The 19,542-nt window shown below is 32.6% G+C and overlaps 2 protein-coding genes and 1 long non-coding RNA gene across 3 annotated transcripts; all 3 read left to right on the top strand.

Moving 5' to 3' along the window:
- Window positions 1-4,424: 4,424 nt before the first annotated feature.
- LOC117128136 lies at window positions 4,425-9,970 on the top strand. The gene is made up of 2 exons (XR_004451329.1): window positions 4,425-7,954; window positions 8,039-9,970. It is a non-coding gene; the product is annotated as an uncharacterized LOC117128136 (long non-coding RNA).
- A 507-nt stretch (window positions 9,971-10,477) lies between these two features.
- On the top strand, window positions 10,478-12,724 carry LOC103838751. Its single transcript, XM_009115205.2, has 3 exons — window positions 10,478-11,656; window positions 11,727-12,270; window positions 12,347-12,724. Exons 1-3 carry the CDS (start codon window positions 10,612-10,614, stop codon window positions 12,411-12,413), a joined length of 1,656 nt encoding a protein of 551 aa, XP_009113453.2. The 5' UTR covers window positions 10,478-10,611; the 3' UTR covers window positions 12,414-12,724.
- Window positions 12,725-12,951: 227 nt separating this feature from the next.
- LOC103838562 (WAT1-related protein At1g60050) lies at window positions 12,952-18,708 on the top strand. Its single transcript, XM_009115009.3, has 7 exons — window positions 12,952-16,705; window positions 16,791-16,853; window positions 17,040-17,156; window positions 17,265-17,523; window positions 17,733-17,891; window positions 17,970-18,121; window positions 18,456-18,708. Exons 1-7 carry the CDS (start codon window positions 16,503-16,505, stop codon window positions 18,622-18,624), a joined length of 1,122 nt encoding a protein of 373 aa, XP_009113257.1. The 5' UTR covers window positions 12,952-16,502; the 3' UTR covers window positions 18,625-18,708.
- The last annotated feature ends 834 nt before the right edge of the window (window positions 18,709-19,542 follow it).

Consider the following 19,542-nt stretch of genomic DNA (forward strand, 5'->3'; position numbering starts at 1 on the left):
TGTTTTGATTACTTGTAGCAAGGATCACCCGTTGTTTTGTGTGCTCTCAATAAACCTAATGTCTTAAACACATTTTTGAATCTTAAGACTTCGATTCCAATTTAGTTTCAAGGTCACAGCTTTAAACTAGCAGTTTGGTGAAAACACACACTCATTGACAGAGCCTTTATGGCCTGGGAGCTTATAACCAATGGTAATGGTTTTTAGTTTCGTTTAATGCAAGTGTTCTCGTAAGTCTCATTAGAATTTTTAGCAATATCTAATGATAATAGTTGTTAATTCTTAAATTCCAAAGGAAATGGTTTTAAGTGCATACTAGATCTTGACCCGTGCCTCCGCACGGGTATTTGTTTTTAATTTTTGTAAACGTTTAAAACTTAAATACATACATTATTGTACTAATTAAATTAGAATATGCTAATTAATTAAATATAACTGAGTTAGTTTTATTATTCTGAAAATTTTAAACGATTTTGATTACTTTAATTTTTAATAAACCAATAAATTAATCTGATCATTTAATCTATTTTATAGTTTTTTATGGATTGCAAAATTGATTTTTTGATTTTGATTTTTTAAATAAATGAATGATTGCATATCTTCTAAATTTATTAGGTAGCTAAATATTAGGCAATTTCATAACAATTTTTATGGAAATTGTTATTTATAAGGTCAGTGGCATTGGATATTATTGAGAAAAATTAGGGTTAAAATTTATTTGTACTTCTGTTTTAATAGTTTAGATAACAAATATGTAGTTGTATAAACAAAGGTTAACCCTTTCAAAATGTTGTACCTAATTATCATACATGTGACATGTCGTATATATATGCATCATATAAAAACAGTCTGTGAAAATCACAAGAAAAACTTAGGATTCGACGAGGAAAATCACCTCTACAAATCACCTCTACCCATTTTAGGAAACTAAAAGAATTAAAAATATTTTTAGAATATTTTCATAACTGATTTTTCCAAATTTTCAGAAATCAGTTTTTTCTTATCCGTAGAATGTACCTTCTACATTGCGTAGAAAGCAGACAACTATTCTATAAGCAAATTCTACCATATGTAACCTTTTGAGTTGTGTTTAGATTTCGAATTCATAGAATTTTAGAATTACTCATAAAAATAGAAGTTGCATTCAAACAAATATAGCTATCTTTACAATACATAGACTTTGTATTCCTCATAATTAGAATTTTATTTGTATTAGATTAACTTATTTAATCTGGAACTCATAACTTATTTAATCTACCAACCTAGAAGATGAAATCTACTTTTCCTAGAACATAATTTGAAATTTTACTTAAACAAGTTTTTCAACAAAAAAATACCAGTTTGTGTATATGAGTATTTCATCAATTTTTTATATTTTTTATAATTTGTTTATTCATAAAACTATTTATTTCATTAAATATGGGATGAAAAAGGTAAAAGAGACAAAAAAAAATGTTTATACTCAGGAGAGGGACAACGAGGGTGAATTTTCATTTTATTTCGGCAAATTTTCCAGACTAAAAAGATAAAACGGTTCTAATCTTAGGTGTTATTAGATTTCGGTATGAAATTGTAATCTTTTTCCACAAATTGGTTAACGAAAAGTTGATGTTGAGCAAAAAAAAAAAAAAAAAAAAAAACACAAAACGCACTAAAAACCCAAATGGGTCAGATTTACAGTCCAGAGAACAGCCCAAAATAGAAGCCAATAGTCTATTGAAAGTTGAAACCGTACTAACCAAACGCTACAGGAGGCGCCACCACGGTGAAGGGAAATGCGACCGACGACGGTGCCACCACATAGATCTTCAACGGGAGACATGCCAACGAGAGAAACACGAAGACACCACAGAGCAAAGCACTATGAGAGGGAGTACACCTGAAAGAGCCCTGTGGCAGTGGTTAGAGAGAGGGAGAGCAGATCGGTCCTCAGACCTTTTTCTAAAGCAACCTTTGCCGACTCTCCGTTCAAGTACCCTGCCGTCTTCCAAATGGGGTCTTACTAGACTCGGAGCCGGTGGGTCTAATAAACTCCACCGTGTAGAACACTACCACCACCTCTACACCGGCAAAGAGACCGATTAGCGAACCACCTCACTTACACCTGCAGCTACGACGACTACAACCACGGAGGGCCGGAGAAACCACAGAACACGGACCCCGTCCTCATATATACGAAACCGCAGAAGAGCGACTACCACCAGGGAACTCCAAACCGAAACATGCATGCCGTAAAAATCAAGATTCACCACCAGAAAAAAAAAAAAAAAAGATTCACCACCAGATCTGCTCGGAGAACAAAAAAAATCGCAAAGAGAAACGTGAGGGTACACAAAACGAAGAAAAAATTATGGTGAGGCGAAGGGGTGGAGAGGCTACAAAAAGAAGTTGTATTCAGAGAGAAAAGAAAAGAAGAGAGGTTTTCTAATCGACAAAGAGAGAGTCGACTTGATATATGATCTCAGTGTATCTTTCACTCCATAAAGCTAACGAGGTAATACAATCAACAACATAATTGCTTGATCTTCCTCAGAAATGAACACATCCGCATTCTCAAAATCTCTTATAAACTTCAAGAATTCATCAACATTCCTCTCAATTAAAATATTCAAACTCATCGAATATCCATACAACTTATGTTTTGGATGTATCTTGCTAGTAAAAGACTTGGACATGTGAAGATTATCTAATACCTGATACATCTCCATCGGAGTTTTTTTCTTTTTAATTATCTCCCGAAGAAGATGATCAAAATCTTAGGAAAATAGTACTTGTAGCCTTACTTTGTTTTCCTATATGAGACTTCGCAACAACAAGAGCATGTGCTTCGATCAAGATCATCGTCCTTCATAATTTCCACTATATCGCTTTAACCAACCCCAAAATTTCCTAATGCCTCATCAATATCTTCTTCCACAACACACAATCACGCGTGCTGTTGAATTTCTCCACCTTTATCCTCGTAAATGACATCTCAAATGATCGTATTCTCCCCCTAGTCTCTGATACCACTTATAGTAAAATCAACTTCTGATTTGTACTCTCATATCACTCACGAACTGATATCAACGTTCGTTTTTATCTCGTTAATTTGTTTTTGCGGAACCGATGGATTTATATGATAAAAGAAAATTACGAATACTAGAGCGAGAAACTTAAAGAACACAAGGCATTGAACATGTTCAGCCTATACTGTCAATGTGATAGCAAATTACTCACGCTAGGACTGCTTTCCTCAAAAATCCAATACACCCTGAAAATATTTTGTCTCTCGATTGCTTTCTACACTCTTAAGCAACAATACAAGGATCCAAGAAAATCATGCTACCACTCAGCTCCGAACAACACTCTTATATACAAGCTTATAGTTGATCAAAAAAAAAAATACAAGCTTATATACTATTCCCACAAACTTATGTTGATTTCGCATTGGCTACCTTTCCATTGTAACATAATGGCTGAGTTCACATCTATGGCCACTAAAATATTCTCAATTTGACCACGATTTTCAATCATCAGGTATTCAGGTCCATTAGTTTTTGAAAACCAATTTTAACAATACGTATTTTTTTAAAAAAACTTTTTTTGAGAAAGGCTTTAACAATATGTATTTTTGGTTAAAATAGAAACTGTAAACGATACAAAATCAACTTTTCTCCTTTCAGAATCTGAAGAAGCATTTTATATAAAAAAGAAACAAAACACACACATGACATCTGTATTATTAAAATTGAAATACCTTTTAGAACTGTTTAGAAACATGAACAACAATATAAATGAAAATTGTTTGAAAACATGGATAGCACTATAAAAGAAAAGAGTGTAATGTCTTTTTAGTAATTTTATTAATATAATTACATTAATTGTCTTGTCATATTTCACTCAGTTTAACAATTTTATTAATTATCTATACTATTAAAGCAGGATCCTATTGTCCTTTTTACCTTAGTCTACCATTTTCTTTACTAACATTGCATTTTTCATTAAAGACAATCAAGTAATATTAATAACACATTTATATTGGATCATTTATTTTGAATCCAGCCCACATCAGATCTCTTTTGGGTCATATTAAGAAACCAGATCCAATTCTCACATTTTTTTCCTTTGGGCCATTGAGTCCAAATTCAAATATTTTTTTTTTCAACTATTCTTAATTATTATTATTTTTCTTTTCTTAATATAATTTAAGCATTCATAAAAAAAATTGATTTTTTTCATTGAAAAGTATAAATCTTTATTAAAAGTATATAATTTTTTTTATTAAAATATTAACCACATAATAAAATTAATTTATCAGAGTTATACCAACTTAATTCATTAAAAAACAAAGTTTAATTTTTAAAACATAAATAGTCATTTAAAATGAAATACGATAAATAAAGATAAAAATTTAAGTCTTTTATAAAATAAAACACAAATATATAAAAATATGACATTTACTAAATATTTGTCAATTGAAAAAAAATAATAATAAATCCGCGTTTTGAAAGCGCGGGTCAAAATCTAGTATTACCTTAAGACTGCATCACATCATTAATTATATTACCATAATAATGATAGTGCATATTTTTATTTATTAATTAATCAACATTAACTTTGTGCCAATTATAAAATAAAAATATTAAATAACTAGGTTTTGTATATGGTTAAATATTCGGTTTAGTTTGTTTTACTATTTTTTTTTAATTTAAGTTTCAATCGATGGAAAATTACGTAGCCAAAAACATAATTCAAAGAAATATTTTGTGAATAAAATAATAACTTAAATTAAAATAATAAAAATGTATTAAATTAATTGTCACTTAATATTTTCACTCCATATAATTATTTTACTAAATAAAAAAACTATTTTTATTTCACTTAATTTAGCCAAACCACTTAGAAAAAATCCTTTTTATTAGTTTATAAAATAAGTTAAACATTAACATTAGTTATCCATTTAGGTACGTGTTGTTTTTTTTAGGTATTTTTTTTAATTAGGCTCTGTTTGAATATTATAAATTTATGTGTGGGTTTTGAGTTGGATCCTTTTGGGTCTTGATGAGTTCGGTTTTGATGTATAGAAACCTAAAAATATTAAAATAACAAATGTATCTGAATAGGGTTTGGATATTTGTACCAAAGATAACTATATTACCCGATTCGGTCCAAGTATTTCGAATACAATTAGTTATAGTACGGCTCATCTAAAATATATAATATTAATTATGAAAAAATAAATATCATGTATAAAAATATAAAAACCAATATCCGTGTAAGTGCGCGGATCAATCTTTAGTCTATATTATTACAACTCAAATACTATTTAGAATTATTTGGAAATATGGATAACAGTATAAATGAGAATTGTTTGAAAAGATGAGTAGCAGTATAAAAAATATTAATGTATAAAATGTAAGAACTAGTATCCGCGCGGGTCAATTTCTAGTAAAATATTAAGATTCGATCATCACGTTGTGACGAGTGCTTAATATATGTTATATGAAAAACCTTATAAAAACTATTAAGATAAAGTCTGACTAATCCAGTGGACTTCTTAAATTACTCAAGTAATACATAAATTTAAACAACAAAAAATATATCTGATATAATATACAGAGAAAAATTCCTTTAGGAGTCATTCATGCTTTTACCAATTATGGAGCCATTTAATAGTTGTCCTTGTCCTTAGGATCTCTTATATATGTTAAAGAATTAGATGATGATTCATGCGGCATGCCACATGTAGGGACCAAATTATTTATGTAATAATATTTAAGTTGAAGAAAATATTAGTTTATTTATATAATTATTTTATAGTAATTGGGGAACATTCTTATTTCATCATCTGTAATTATCATACACATAAGTAAAAAATGTATTATTAGCATAAATCAATTTTAAATAATTTCTTGGGTTTCTTCTTAGATGCAGAAATTCCTAATATGTACTTTTTCATTTCATATTAAGTGTCGTTATATATTAAAATGTAAATTTATTAACTTTATATATTGTATAACTTTTTATATTTTCTAATTTACTTTTTATCGATTGAAATATGATTAAGTGTATAAATAATAATTTTTTTGTACACAAATATACAAAATTAAATAGTTTCTTAATTTTTGTATACAAACTAAAATGATAATTAACAGATGGAATATAGTTAAAATATTAAGAGAGATATATTAAAAAACGTTACTTCTTCAAACATGTTCTGTAACTCGGAGAAGAGTGTTGATTATCAAATTGACTTCAAAATTACTAAAAAGTTTCAAACCTAAATGTCTGAAGTTTTTTTACCTATTAGATTACTGATTTAGAAACAAAGAAAAATTGGTACATATCTTTTACAAGATTTTTTAAAGTTTTTATAACTTTTAAACCAATAAATTCTTATTAGGAAAAATGATTTAAGGACTTTTATTTTATGTTTTTCAAGACTTCAAAGCTTTTAAAGTTAACTTTTCAATCATGACCCTTGTATCCAAAAAATTATATTATAGAACTAGGTTGATACCCAAGTTTTACGTGGGGTAAGATGCGCGCGGTGAGATGGGTGTAAAAATTACATATCCAAAGTAAGACTGTTCAATACGAATTTAGGTCCGTTTTCGGTTCAGTTTTTTGTATTTCGGTTTATAAAAGTTAGACACCATATTAAAATCATATCTACTTTGCTTTGGTTCGGTTTTTCTACTGTCGATTTTTGGTTTATTTGATTTTACACCAAAGAACTTAAATTATTTTTGCCTTTTACACCATTTTTTCAATTTAATTTTTCATGATTAAAATTTGAATTTATTAAACAGTACTCTGATTTTTAAATATGATGGTTTTTATATTTGATTAAACTATTAAAATAAAAATTGAATAAATTATAAGTATTAAAAAAACTACCAAAATAACTATTCCAAAAGATTAAAAAAGGACAAATACTCATACTCGGTTTTGATTTAATAAAAAGTATCAACCTTGAAAATAAAATACAAGTTAATTTTCTAGAACATAGTTTATATAGGATTAATAGTTAGGTTAACATGATACATTCATTAGCATTAACTACTACGAAAGCCAATTATTAACATCTTTCTTAAGTACGAAAAAGAATTAGGCAATTCATTGCTTGGTGCCAAAATATTTTGTAGTCTTCAATATAAATTACCATATTTACCTACTGATGTATTGTGTAGCAAGCATAATATCTTGTAGATATAATCGTTTGGTGATTATGCTTTGTGTGTTTATTTATTTTTGTAACAGCAGAACACATAAATTATACTTACCTTTTTTTTGTGCACCAATAATTCATTAAAGCAAGGAGATGGTCTCAGGCCCAAGTGTTTAGCCTTAGGCCCAAGTATTGTGTAGCAAGCATAATATCTTGTAGATATAATCGTTTGGTGATTATGTTTTGTGTGTTTATTTATTTTTGTAACAGCAGAACACATAAATTATACTTACCTTTTTTGTGCACCAATAATTCATTAAAGCAAGAAGATGGCCTCAGGTCCAAGTGTTTAGCCTACGGATGGGTCCACTATAGATGAATTGCTCAAGGTGGCTTTTGCTAAGGCATCAGCTTCACCGTTAAGCGAACGAGAAACATAAGAAAAGGTGATATCTACGAAGGCATAAGAGATTTGTTGGATATCTTTAACACTACGATAGATCTCTGAGCTCTGCATGTCGTTGTTGATTGCTCTAACGAGCGTTGAGCTGTCAGATAACATTTGGAGGTCTGAGATCCACATAGCTACTGCAGTGATGATTCCCGATCAGAGAGCTAGGGCTTCTGCGATCAATGGGCTGGTGACATAATCTTGAGTCAACGCTCCTCTGTGCTTGTACGATCCTGTGGAATCCGTGAAGATCCAGGCGAGTCATGCTTTCTTCAATAGCTTATTCCAAGAAGCATCTGTTTTGCATGTCATTCTAGCGGTCTGGTCTGGTCGGAGTTGAGGCGCCTTGGGTAAGATCTTTACTTGATCCGTCGTCTGAGTCTTCAAACCTTGCGCGAAAGTCCATTCTTGAACTAACCTTAATGCTTTCGCAGCTGCTTCCTCTAGTGTGAAGCTTCGGTCTTCAAAGATTAGCGTATTGCGTGCTGTCCAAGGGGCCCAACAAACCCAAGCAAGGATGTTTCCTGATCTTCCTGATGGAGGCAAACAGAAAACTTTCCTAAACTCCTTGATTGCATCCTTGAAATTCTTGTATGTGGCTATATGAACCACTCTGTGTGTTGGGATTAGCTCTCAAACCTTTCGCGCATAAGGGCAGACGAAAAAAAGTATGCATTGCAGTTTCTACAGCTTGACATCTCTTGCAAAAAGCTTCTGATTGAATACCTCTACGTTGCAGATTTGCTCCTAATGGTAAAGCGTTCTGAGTAATTGACCAGAGGAACTCTCATAAGGTCGGTTCTGAGTGATTGACCAGAGGAACTTGCATAAATTATACTTACCTAAACTCTCATAATTCTGTATGTGTGTATTGCGGTACACTACAAGAAAACGTAGCAGTAACAATGGCGTTTTACGAGGAAATAATTTCCTCGTAAATTTACATACGCTTTACAACGCAATTACGACGAGACATAACTTCGTCGTAAACTCCATGGTAATTTACGACGAACCGTTTTCGCCGTAAAGTCAATGTAAGTTTACGACGAAAGTACGTGGAATGCGAAATAGTTGTAAACGTTACATCGACATTACGACGAATCGTGTTACCGTTATATAAAGGTGAAAACGTGTATTCAATGTGCTTTAACTTACCTAAATTCGTTGTAAACGCGTTGTAAATTTTCTATGTAAAATCCATGTAAAACTTACCATGTTTCTCTATATATATGTCATTTCCCACAACTCTCTTCCTCACAACACACAACTCTCTTCCTCACAACACACAACTCCTCATTCAGCCACCAATTACTATTTCGAAGATAACGATAACGAACATGAGTCATTCGTCTGTCTGCCAATTTAGTGGAGCGACAAGGAGAAAATGGAGGGAAGTGCAGTTGGTTTATACTTGAGTGGAACCTCCGATCATCGTCAAAGGTTCCTCTCAAGTACAAACCAGCTGCACTTCCGTCCACTTTCTCCTTGTCGTTCCACTGAATTGGCAGACAGACGAACGACACAGGTTCCTTATCGTTGTCTTAGAAATAGTAAATGGTGGGTTAACAACGCAATTACGACGAAACCAACGAAACCAAATTTCGTCGTAAACCCCATGTAATATTACGACGTAAGTACGTCGAAAAGAAAACTTTACATCAATATTACAACGAATCATGTTACCGTTATATTTAGGTGAAAAACTTATCGAAGTTCGTTGTAAAGTCGTTGTAAAAAAACTATGTAAAATCCATGTAAAAGTTTCCTTGTAAAATCGTTGTTATATTTCAACTACCCAACTCGAAAATTTCTCTATATATATGTCATTTCCCACAACTCTCTTCCTCACAACACATAACTCTCTTCCTCACAAGACCCAAACGGAAAAAAAAAATTTAAAAAAAAATAGAAGAAAAAAATGGTCGGTGGCGGTAGTATTTACGAGTTACGAAGTTGGATGTATTTGCACAAAGATTCCGACGGGAGAGTGACGAATGCATTTCTGAACGGGCTAGAGACATTCATGCACCAGGCGGGCTGTACACCGATCACGCAGGAAAGCGGTAAGATGTTCTGCCCCTGTTCAAAATGCAAGAATTCAAAATTTGCACGTAGTGAAACTGTATGGAATCATTTAGTAAACAGAGGATTTACACCACAATACTACATTTGGTATCAACATGGAGAGGGTTATGGGGGAAATGAAGCTAGTAGTAGTAATGCTAATTTTGAGGATGCTCATCATAATGAAGAACTGAATCATGTGCATAATGAACATAATTATCATCAAGAGGAGCAGATGGTAGATCATGATAGGGTTCAAGATATGATTAGTGATGCATTTATAGAAACAACTACAACAATAGCAGATGGAACTGGAAATGTAGAAGAACCTAATTTGGATGCAAAAAGGTTTTATGAAATGCTAGATGCTGCAAATCAACCAATCTACACTGGTTGTAGAGAAGGTCTCTCTAAATTGTCTCTAGCAGCTAGGATGATGAATATTAAAACGGATCATAATTTACCTGAGAATTGCATGGATGCATGGGCAGAGTTGTTTAAAGAGTATTTGCCAGAAGACAACGTGTCTGCTGAATCTTATTATGAGATTCAGAAATTGGTTTATAGTCTTGGGTTACCCTCGGAGATGATTGATGTTTGCATCGACAACTGCATGATCTACTGGAAGGAAGATGACAAGTTAGAAGAGTGTCGATTCTGCAAAAAACCACGATTCAAACCGCAAAGCCGTGGGAGGAATAGGGTACCGTACCAAAGGATGTGGTACCTACCAATTACAGACAGATTGAAAAGATAATATCAATCTGAGAGGACTGCTGCGTCGATGAGGTGGCATGCCGAACATGTCCAGAGAGATGGTGAGGTTGCACATCCATCAGACGCAAGAGCGTGGAAACATTTCAACAAGGTACACGGAGATTTTGCTACAAATATTCGGAATGTCTATCTTGGGTTATGCACCGATGGATTTAGTCCATTTGGAATGTCTGGTAGACAATATTCTTTGTGGCCAGTCATTCTTACGCCGTATAATTTACCGCCGGATATGTGCATGGAACAAGAATTTCTATTTTTGACCATATTAATCCCAGGGCTGAAGCATCCAAAACGGTCTCTTGATGTTTTTCTTCAACCGTTGATAGAAGAGCTAAAGCAATTGTGGTCAGAAGGGGTGAGGACGTACGATTGTTCCTTGAAAAACAATTTTACGATGCGAGCAGTTCTGATGTGGACGATAAGTGATTTTCCTGCTTATGGGATGTTGTCTGGCTGGACAACACATGGAAGATTATCTTGTCCGTATTGTCTTGGATCCACGGATGCTTTTCAACTGAAGAATGCTAGGAAGAGTTGTTGTTTTGATTGTCATCGTCGGTTTCTTCCACTTGCCCATCCGTACAGAAGAAATAAGACATTGTTTCGACACAAAAAAATTGTGAGAGACAGTCCTCCTCCATATCTCACCGGCCAGCAGATCGAAGCGGACATTGATTATTACGGAGCTCAGGAAACAGTTAAGGTTGGAGGAAATTGGCATGTTCCTGGAAATATGCCTGAGGGGTATGGTGTATCTCACAATTGGCATAAGAAGAGTATATTTTGGGAGCTACCCTATTGGAAGGATCTTCTCTTACGCCACAATCTGGATGTCATGCATATCGAGAAAAACTTTTTTGAGAACATCATGAATACATTACTTAACGTCCCTGGGAAGACAAAAGATAACAAAAAGTCAAGGATGGACTTACCTGATATTTGCTCAAGAAGTGAGTTACATATCAAGAGCAATGGAAACGTTCCTGTTCCCATCTTCCGGTTGTCATCAGCAGCCAAAACAACCTTGTTTGACTGGGTTGCATCGGAAGTTAAGTTTCCTGATGGTTATGTTTCAAATATGTCAAGATGTATTGAACGAGGTCAAAAGTTCTCCGGAATGAAAAGTCATGATTGTCATGTGTTTATGCAACGAATGCTTCCATTTGCTTTTGCCGAGCTCCTTCCAGCAAATGTCCACGAAGCACTTGCAGGTAATTATAAATTTATATATATACATATGTTACGAAATGTTATTAATTTGATTCCTTTTAAAATATACAGCCATCGGAGCATTTTTCAGAGATCTTAGCACACGTACGTTCAAAGAAGAAGTCATCGAACAACTTCATCAGAACATTCCGATCATATTGTGCAACCTGGAGAAGATATTTCCTCCTTCATTTTTTGACGTCATGGAGCATCTAGTTGTCCACCTACCGTATGAAGCATTGCTTCGTGGACCTGTTCACAACGGATGGATGTATCCGTATGAGCGACAGATGAAACATTTGAAGGGGAAAGCAAGAAATCTTGCAAAGGTAGAAGGTTCAATAATTGCAGGGAGTTTGACAGCCGAAACATCTAACTTCACATCATACTATTTTGCTCCAACTGTTCGTACGAGAAAAAGAGTTCCTAGGAGATATGATGATGGTGGAGTACCGACATCATATCCAATTGATGGTGTTCCTGACATTTTCTGCGAAATAGGACGGTTTGGTGGTAAAACGAAAGAAGTATGGTGGTCATGTGAAGAAGATAAACATAGTGCCCACACATATATTCTGCTCAACTGCGAGGATGCAATGACCCGTTACTTTGAAAGGTAAATATTTTTGTGAATGTTAATTATATGAATTAAAATTAATTATGTATGATTTGATTATTTGTTCAATTTGCAGGATGTTTGTATCTCAAGTTGAAGAAGCAATACCAGGAATATCTGCAACTGATGTGGTCAAGATTTAAAGGCTTCTACATCCAGATCTGGGTTCGAATCCGAGACTATTAAATTTCTTGCAGATTAAACATTGTAGGAGGTCCAAATTTCAATTCCGGAGAAAACAATTTATTAAACAATTATACTGACTACAAAAGAAATGTTTACAATGGATCTTCCGTAGTGCAAGTAAATCTAATCATGCATAGATCTTCATAGGACAGCTCTGATGATGCAGTTAGTCATAGATCTTCGTAAGGCATGTAATATTGTCGGTTGTCGAATCGTCTATGTAATCTTTATCATAATTGTAAAATCATAATAAATGAGCGTTAAAAAACAAGGTCATTTTGTAATTAATACAAAATTAAGGTTACAATTTTTTTAAAGATCCTTGATTAATATATTAACACAAAATTTTATGTATCCATAATATATATCGATGATATTCTTTTTTTTTTCTTAAAGAAAAAAAAAAAATGTCCCCGAATCAAAAAAATATACAGATTTGTATATGATAGGTGAGGAAGAGCTGAAAAGGAAAAATATTATATTTGGAGTGGATTTTGTCAGAGACAGCAACTATATATTTATAATAATTGGTTAGCGTTTTTTTTCCCATTGTCCAAGTTTTCAGAAAATAAAATCGGAAAGATAATTTCATTTTGTTAAAATGTTTTCTATTTACTAAATAGTCAAAATAACATTATTAATACAGATTTATAGTTTTAAAAACTATTTAAAATAATATGTTGTTATATTATGTTGGATACTAAAACAACTTATCCTCTCTGGAAAAGTGAGAAAATTATTTATTCATTGTTAATAATCAGAATGTGGGCTCATTTCTCCGAATTCCAACTATATTATTTAACTTTTTTTAATAAAATAAATCTCTCTGAACTAAAATCAAATTTATAATTTGAAAATTTCAAATTTATGATTTTCAAGTTCCTATGTTTTTAGTAACCAAGAGTTTAACGACTATTCTTCTTTTGTTAGATTTTTGTATAACTATCGTATTTTTATTTTATGTTATTTAAAGCTTGAATTAGGTATGGACATTCGGATCCTCGGTTCGGGTTTGGATCCCGGGTCCAGATTTTTTGTATCTTAGATATTAGGATTCAATAGAATAATTAAAACTTATCGGTTTGGGATCGGTTCGGATCATTTCGGGTCCGGATCGGTTCGAATCCAGTTGACTAGAAACCAATAATACACGTTATTTTTTTGTTCTTAAAAGTTTTGGGTATTTAGGGCTCGAAAACCCAAAATACCCTAAATCTGAAAATACCCGAAAACCCCTAAAATACCCAAACAATATTCAAATACCCTAACAATATCCAAAATCTTACCAAAAGTCTGACCCAAAGACCTGGAAACTACCCATGATTAAATCCGATTACCCAAATTATATTTTTGAAAATCTAAAATTTTACCCAAAACTCAAAACCATACATGAAAACTCGAACACAAAATTTTTAAAAATGTATGTACTACCAAAAAGATACCAAAACACCCATATAAACCTAATAAAAAAAAATGGGCATTTTGAGTATTCTATCGAATTTTGGGTTCGGTTTGGGTCGGATCCAAAACTCGCATATCCTCCACAATAAAATCTAATGGAGTAAAATGGCATTACTCGTACCCAATCTAAATCAGGTTTTTAATCAGTTCTTGTTGGTTTTTTTTAATCCGGATAAAATACTCAGGCCTAGTTTGAATTGTGCACTCGAATTCGAAATTTGTATGCGTAATTATGGCGCAAAGATTGAAAATGCCATCTAACAGAAAATGGAAAGCAAAACACATTATAAAACCAAGTAATTATTTGTGTATAGCTAATCTAATTCATGAATCTAATTTTTTTTTTCTTAGCATCTCATGAATAATTTAACCGATAGCTTTCTTAAATTTAAAATACCATTAACACTCAGTTAAGAATTTTCACAAAGGGTGCGCAAAACATAGCTACCGCCTAATATTCCTATGGCTGTGTAATGAAATAAATCCTAAAGAAAATTCGACTTGACCACTAATGTTTGAAGATCGATAGGCATTGGTTTGGAGTCGGTTTTTGCAACTCGTTCTTAATATTCTTTTATATTTAGTCTATACTTTATCATCTTGTAAATGACAATCCAATCTTTATCAATAAATTAGAAATTTCATCAAAAAAAGTCCTAACGAAATCATAAAATGTGCAATAATTATTTTTATTCCACATCATAATCCACATCATAATCCGTACCTATATTTTTATTCTTAGCCTGTTTAAAACAAATTGTGAAGACTGTTACAGATTACTAGATAATATATTTTCCTTTTTCTTCTTCGGCCTCACCATCGTGGGAATGTTTCAAATGTCGTCACCATTAATCCCAACATTAATAACAAGGTGACGTTTCATTCTCCCAACTGCTACGTCAAAAGAAATGCGACTCTTATCGATCAAGAAAAAATCAAAGTCTTAACATTATTTTATCTAGACTTTTTATTGTTATAAAACAATGGTTTGAAAGACCAACATTGAGATTAGGGCTTTCGTATTGTTTTATTTCCGAACTTCACTCTTCAACCTCTGCCTCACGTAATTAATAATTCGATCTATTATATAGTATCAGTGATTTGCTTCAATAAATCTGTAATATGTTCCCATTGTAGATATTTTGTTTTCTTCAATTATGATAAACAACCCCAATTACCTATTTAATAAAAAAGATTTACATAATTTAGTAATGACTTTAAAAAGAACCTTTCATATAAAATTACAGCTTGATTTTTTTAAACTGTAGATTAAGGTTGATCTTGCATAAATTCGTAATTCAACTCTTTTAATTGAAGTCCCAGATTTTTTTTCCAAAAAATGGTATTCTAACAAATAATTCAGGCTAAACTCGGATCAGGCAGTGTATACGTTTCCGGGCTAGTCCACTATTTAGTACTAAGTGCGTTGTTCTTGAGTTCGACCAAATTAGTCGATATGGCTTATAAAAAAAATCAGACAAAACAAAAATTATTTGTTTTAAACATAAATATTTGCATTAGTATTTTGTCCACTAATTAAAAAAAAATCGATACATCAACAACTCCAAGGTTTTGTTTGTTTAGAAAAATGCTTACGATAATTTATTTAATACTAACGTTTTGTATATATAACTAGACTTTACCATATGTTTTTTTTCAACAAAAGGCTACTCTAGCCTAAGAAGATTCCGAATCCGCTAGCTATGACAGCGGAACTGAGTCAACATTAATCATAGCCGATGACAGACTTCTAGAAGCACATGCTAACTAGTTAGCCATTGTGTTTTTTGTCCTTAGAATGTGTGGGATTGTAAAATTTGGGAAAAAACGCTTACATGGGAAAAACTACTCCATATATGTAGTGAAAGTCGGCCATTCTGTTGGTGTAGACACCATCTTCACCAGTTGAGAACAGTCTGTTGCAAACACCACTCTGAAAACTGTAGAGTTTTCATACATTTCATTGCTTAAATCAACGCTTCACATTCGGCATGTAAAAGCGATAGACTTCTACGGTGGCTCTCATCAATATGTTTTTAATAATATTAATATGAAAACCCTATTAGTTAGTATATATAAAGCTCATTAGTTTGCGTAGAATGTGGTTTATAAGCTTTTATAACCAGAATATGTAAGACCAAAAACCAGACTAATTTCCAGAGAACTTGTATGTGATTTATCTTTTCGCAAATATAATTTAAACAGAAGGTCATGTTCTTATGCCGTCCAACAAAATTATTCATATATTATAAGCGTAAGAGCTGAGGCGCATGAACTATTAGCTTTATCTCCTCCCGAAAGGTTAATCAATGACTCCCTCTCTCCACGTCTACATAAACCCTCTTTTTCATTTGGCCTTCCACTCATATGCAAACAAACATATATAAATATAAAATGAAGCCACAAAAGTATTGCATTACAACATAACCCTAACACAGTTGTATGTCGACTTAGTCTCTCATCTTCCCCGAGAAAGAGAGAGACAAAAAACGACTTTTATTGGCCTATACATATTTCGGATATACCTTTTGCCGGTCCTCATACGTGCATTATCGATATATATCAATAAGCTGCAAACACAAAATATGGGATTAATGGAGGCAAGATGGGAAAACATAGTTCCATTTATAGCTATGGCGTTGATGGAGGCATGTACCATTGCACTCACCATCTTGGCTAAGACAGCATTAACCGGTGGCATGAGCCCTTTTGTGTTCATCGTCTATACCAATGCTCTTGGCTCTCTCCTTCTCCTCCCTTACTCGTTCTTCTTCCATAGAGATGAAAGGTAATAAACGTGCATAATCTACATGTGTGCGTCTTTCTTAATTTGAGATGTTTTATGATGATATTTATGTCTATTTCGTCTATAGGGACGACGAACCGTTCCTCACGAAGCCTTCCGTTGTTCGAATCTTCCTACTCGGGTTTACAGGGTTAGTTTAAATCTCTATTACTAGTTCTATGTATATTATACATGCAGTTAAATGTTATATGTCTCTGTTCTTATTTCTCACATATACTGAACAAAAAGGAAATAAATTGAGACCATCTTAGTTTTTTTTGTAATGCAATAATTATAATAGAGTTTAGACGTTTTAATTAATTATTTTCTTGAACAGGGTGTTTCTGTACCAAAACTTGGCATTTTTGGGGCTAAGTTATAGCTCTCCAATTGTGGTATGTGCTATGGGCTTGCAATCACCTGCTTTCTCCTTTTTGCTCTCTATTGCTCTTGGGTAAACTGATATCTTTCACCTCGAATTCAACTTTTTATTACTCTTAAAACTAAATTATAATAAACAATTTTCTTTGATTTTAATATATCTGGAATATAAAATAATCAGGGAAGGAGGGTTAGGGTGGGAATGTAAGAGAACAAGAGGAAGAGTGATAGGCACGTTGATATGCTTCACAGGAGCCTTTGTAGAAGTTATTTACTTAGGCCCTTTTATTAGACCTTCTCCTTCTTCTTCTCCAAACTCCAATTTCCTCACTACAATCTCACACTACTTGACTTTCTTCAAGAACTCTGACAATTGGGCTCTTGGCTCACTCTTTCTAGCATGTGCCACACTCTCTATCTCCATCTGGAATATCATACAGGTAACTTAATTAACGTCTCAAAATTTTAAAAGAATCTTATTCATTGTATTTGAATATACATGTGCGTATGATACGATCAGTTCTTATGTGGTCCATATAAGTTTCTAATTTTTTTCTGCTAACTATATAAGTTTATAATTTGTATATTCTTTTGTATATCTATACAAGTTTCTAATTTGTATATCTTTTGTTGGTTTTTGGTATATCAGTTGGACACCGTCCAGAAATATCCTCAAGTGATGAAAGTAGTGTCTGCCTATAGCTTAGCTGGGACACTACAATGTGCAATCTTCTCAGCGTTCATGGAACCAGACTTAAGTGCATGGAAACTCGAACTTAACATGGATTTCTATCTTATTATTGCCACGGTACATATAAATGATCTTATATCATATGTACTCCTTGATTTGGGATTCTCTAAAGTTAATATATATTTTTATATATAGGGTATATTTGGGAGCATAATAAGAACAAGTGTTCAAGTGAAGTGTTCAAAAATGAAAGGGCCTTATTATGTGCCATTATTTAAGCCATTTGGGATCCTTTGGGCTTCAATTTTCGGCACAAGCTTCTTTGTCAATAGTCTTCACTATGGAAGGTAAGTTACAAAATTATATAAATTATTACAAAGAGAGTCCCCATTACATTATTGATAACGGTTCCTATTTTAATTTCAACTTTGTCTTTTCAATATAGTATTCGGTTTGGATATTTTGTTTTAGAAGTATCATATAGAAATGCTTCAAAATGAATCAAACATTGTGGTTCTAATCCAGATTTTAGCTTAATATTTTTGAAGTTTTGGTTTAGTTTTGATTTTCAGGTTATAATTTGATTGTTTATATTTAAAATAAGTAAAACAGTTGAATTTTATTTGGTTTTCCTATTAATTGTTGATTTTCTGTTTATTATGTTGAACTTCTTGTGAACAGTGTGTTAGGAGCGGCAATAGCAGGAACCGGATATCTATTGATAATGTGGAGTCAAGTTCAAAGAGATGTTCAGAAGGATATGGTGGAGGAAAAAGCTAATCATCAGTTGGATTCAGATGATCAGATAACGCCACTTTTGCTCGGAAATGATGATGTCGATCAAGTTTAATCCAAAAGGATTGTTTGCAGATTAGTTATAATGTGTGTGTATATTAAATATGAAGTAAATCGAAAGAATAAACAAAAAAAAAAAGCATACCGTTACAGATATATATTATTATATATTGAACTCTTGTTGTAGTTCTTTCTTTATTTGCAAGGAATGTATCAAGAAGTCTATAAATTTTAAGGGGATTATGAGTTATACTTTTGATTTTTTTTTTTTGGTGGCAACCTCGAGTGTGGAGGACTAGTGAATATATGTCAGTAAGCTGAAACCGCTTAAAGGTACATCAATTTGGGTCTCACAATAGTCTACTCCGAAAATTGGTTCATGATCTATCCTGGTTACAAAAGAAAATAAATCATTTACTTTCCTTGAGGCCAAAAACCTAATTCATCTCCTTTTTTTTTAAGAACACTTTGTAAACTTTATAATTTTATAATTTGTAAGCATTTTCTTCATAGATTCTTGTGTTTATTGTGATTATCTTTCAATCTACAGTGTTTATTCTAAACTTAACATGTGTTTAATGATTTATACGGTGATTAGCAAGTAATCGCTTGTTAGATTCATGGGTAAGGTAAATTAGGCTGATTTAGTAAAGATTTAAGATGATTAGTGCTTAATATATAATTCTTACTTAATTGGTGTGTTTTATGCTAGATTAAGATTGATAAATCATGAATCTAGTTCATAGGCTGTTTCATGCCCGGTAGGTGCTCGATTCTGTCTGGACCGTTTTAATAAACTATTTAATTCCACAGACATCATTCAGTCTTCTATCAAAACGGAAAATCCCTTATTTTAACTTCTGGTGGTATTAAAGCACAAGATCACATGATTTTGATATGATCCCTCTTTAGATACTCACTTATGCACGAGTGAAATGTTTCAAACCACAACCCATTAGCAACAATTATTTCT

Source organism: Brassica rapa, chromosome A09 (assembly GCF_000309985.2).
Source record: "Brassica rapa cultivar Chiifu-401-42 chromosome A09, CAAS_Brap_v3.01, whole genome shotgun sequence".
NCBI lineage: Eukaryota > Viridiplantae > Streptophyta > Magnoliopsida > Brassicales > Brassicaceae > Brassica > Brassica rapa.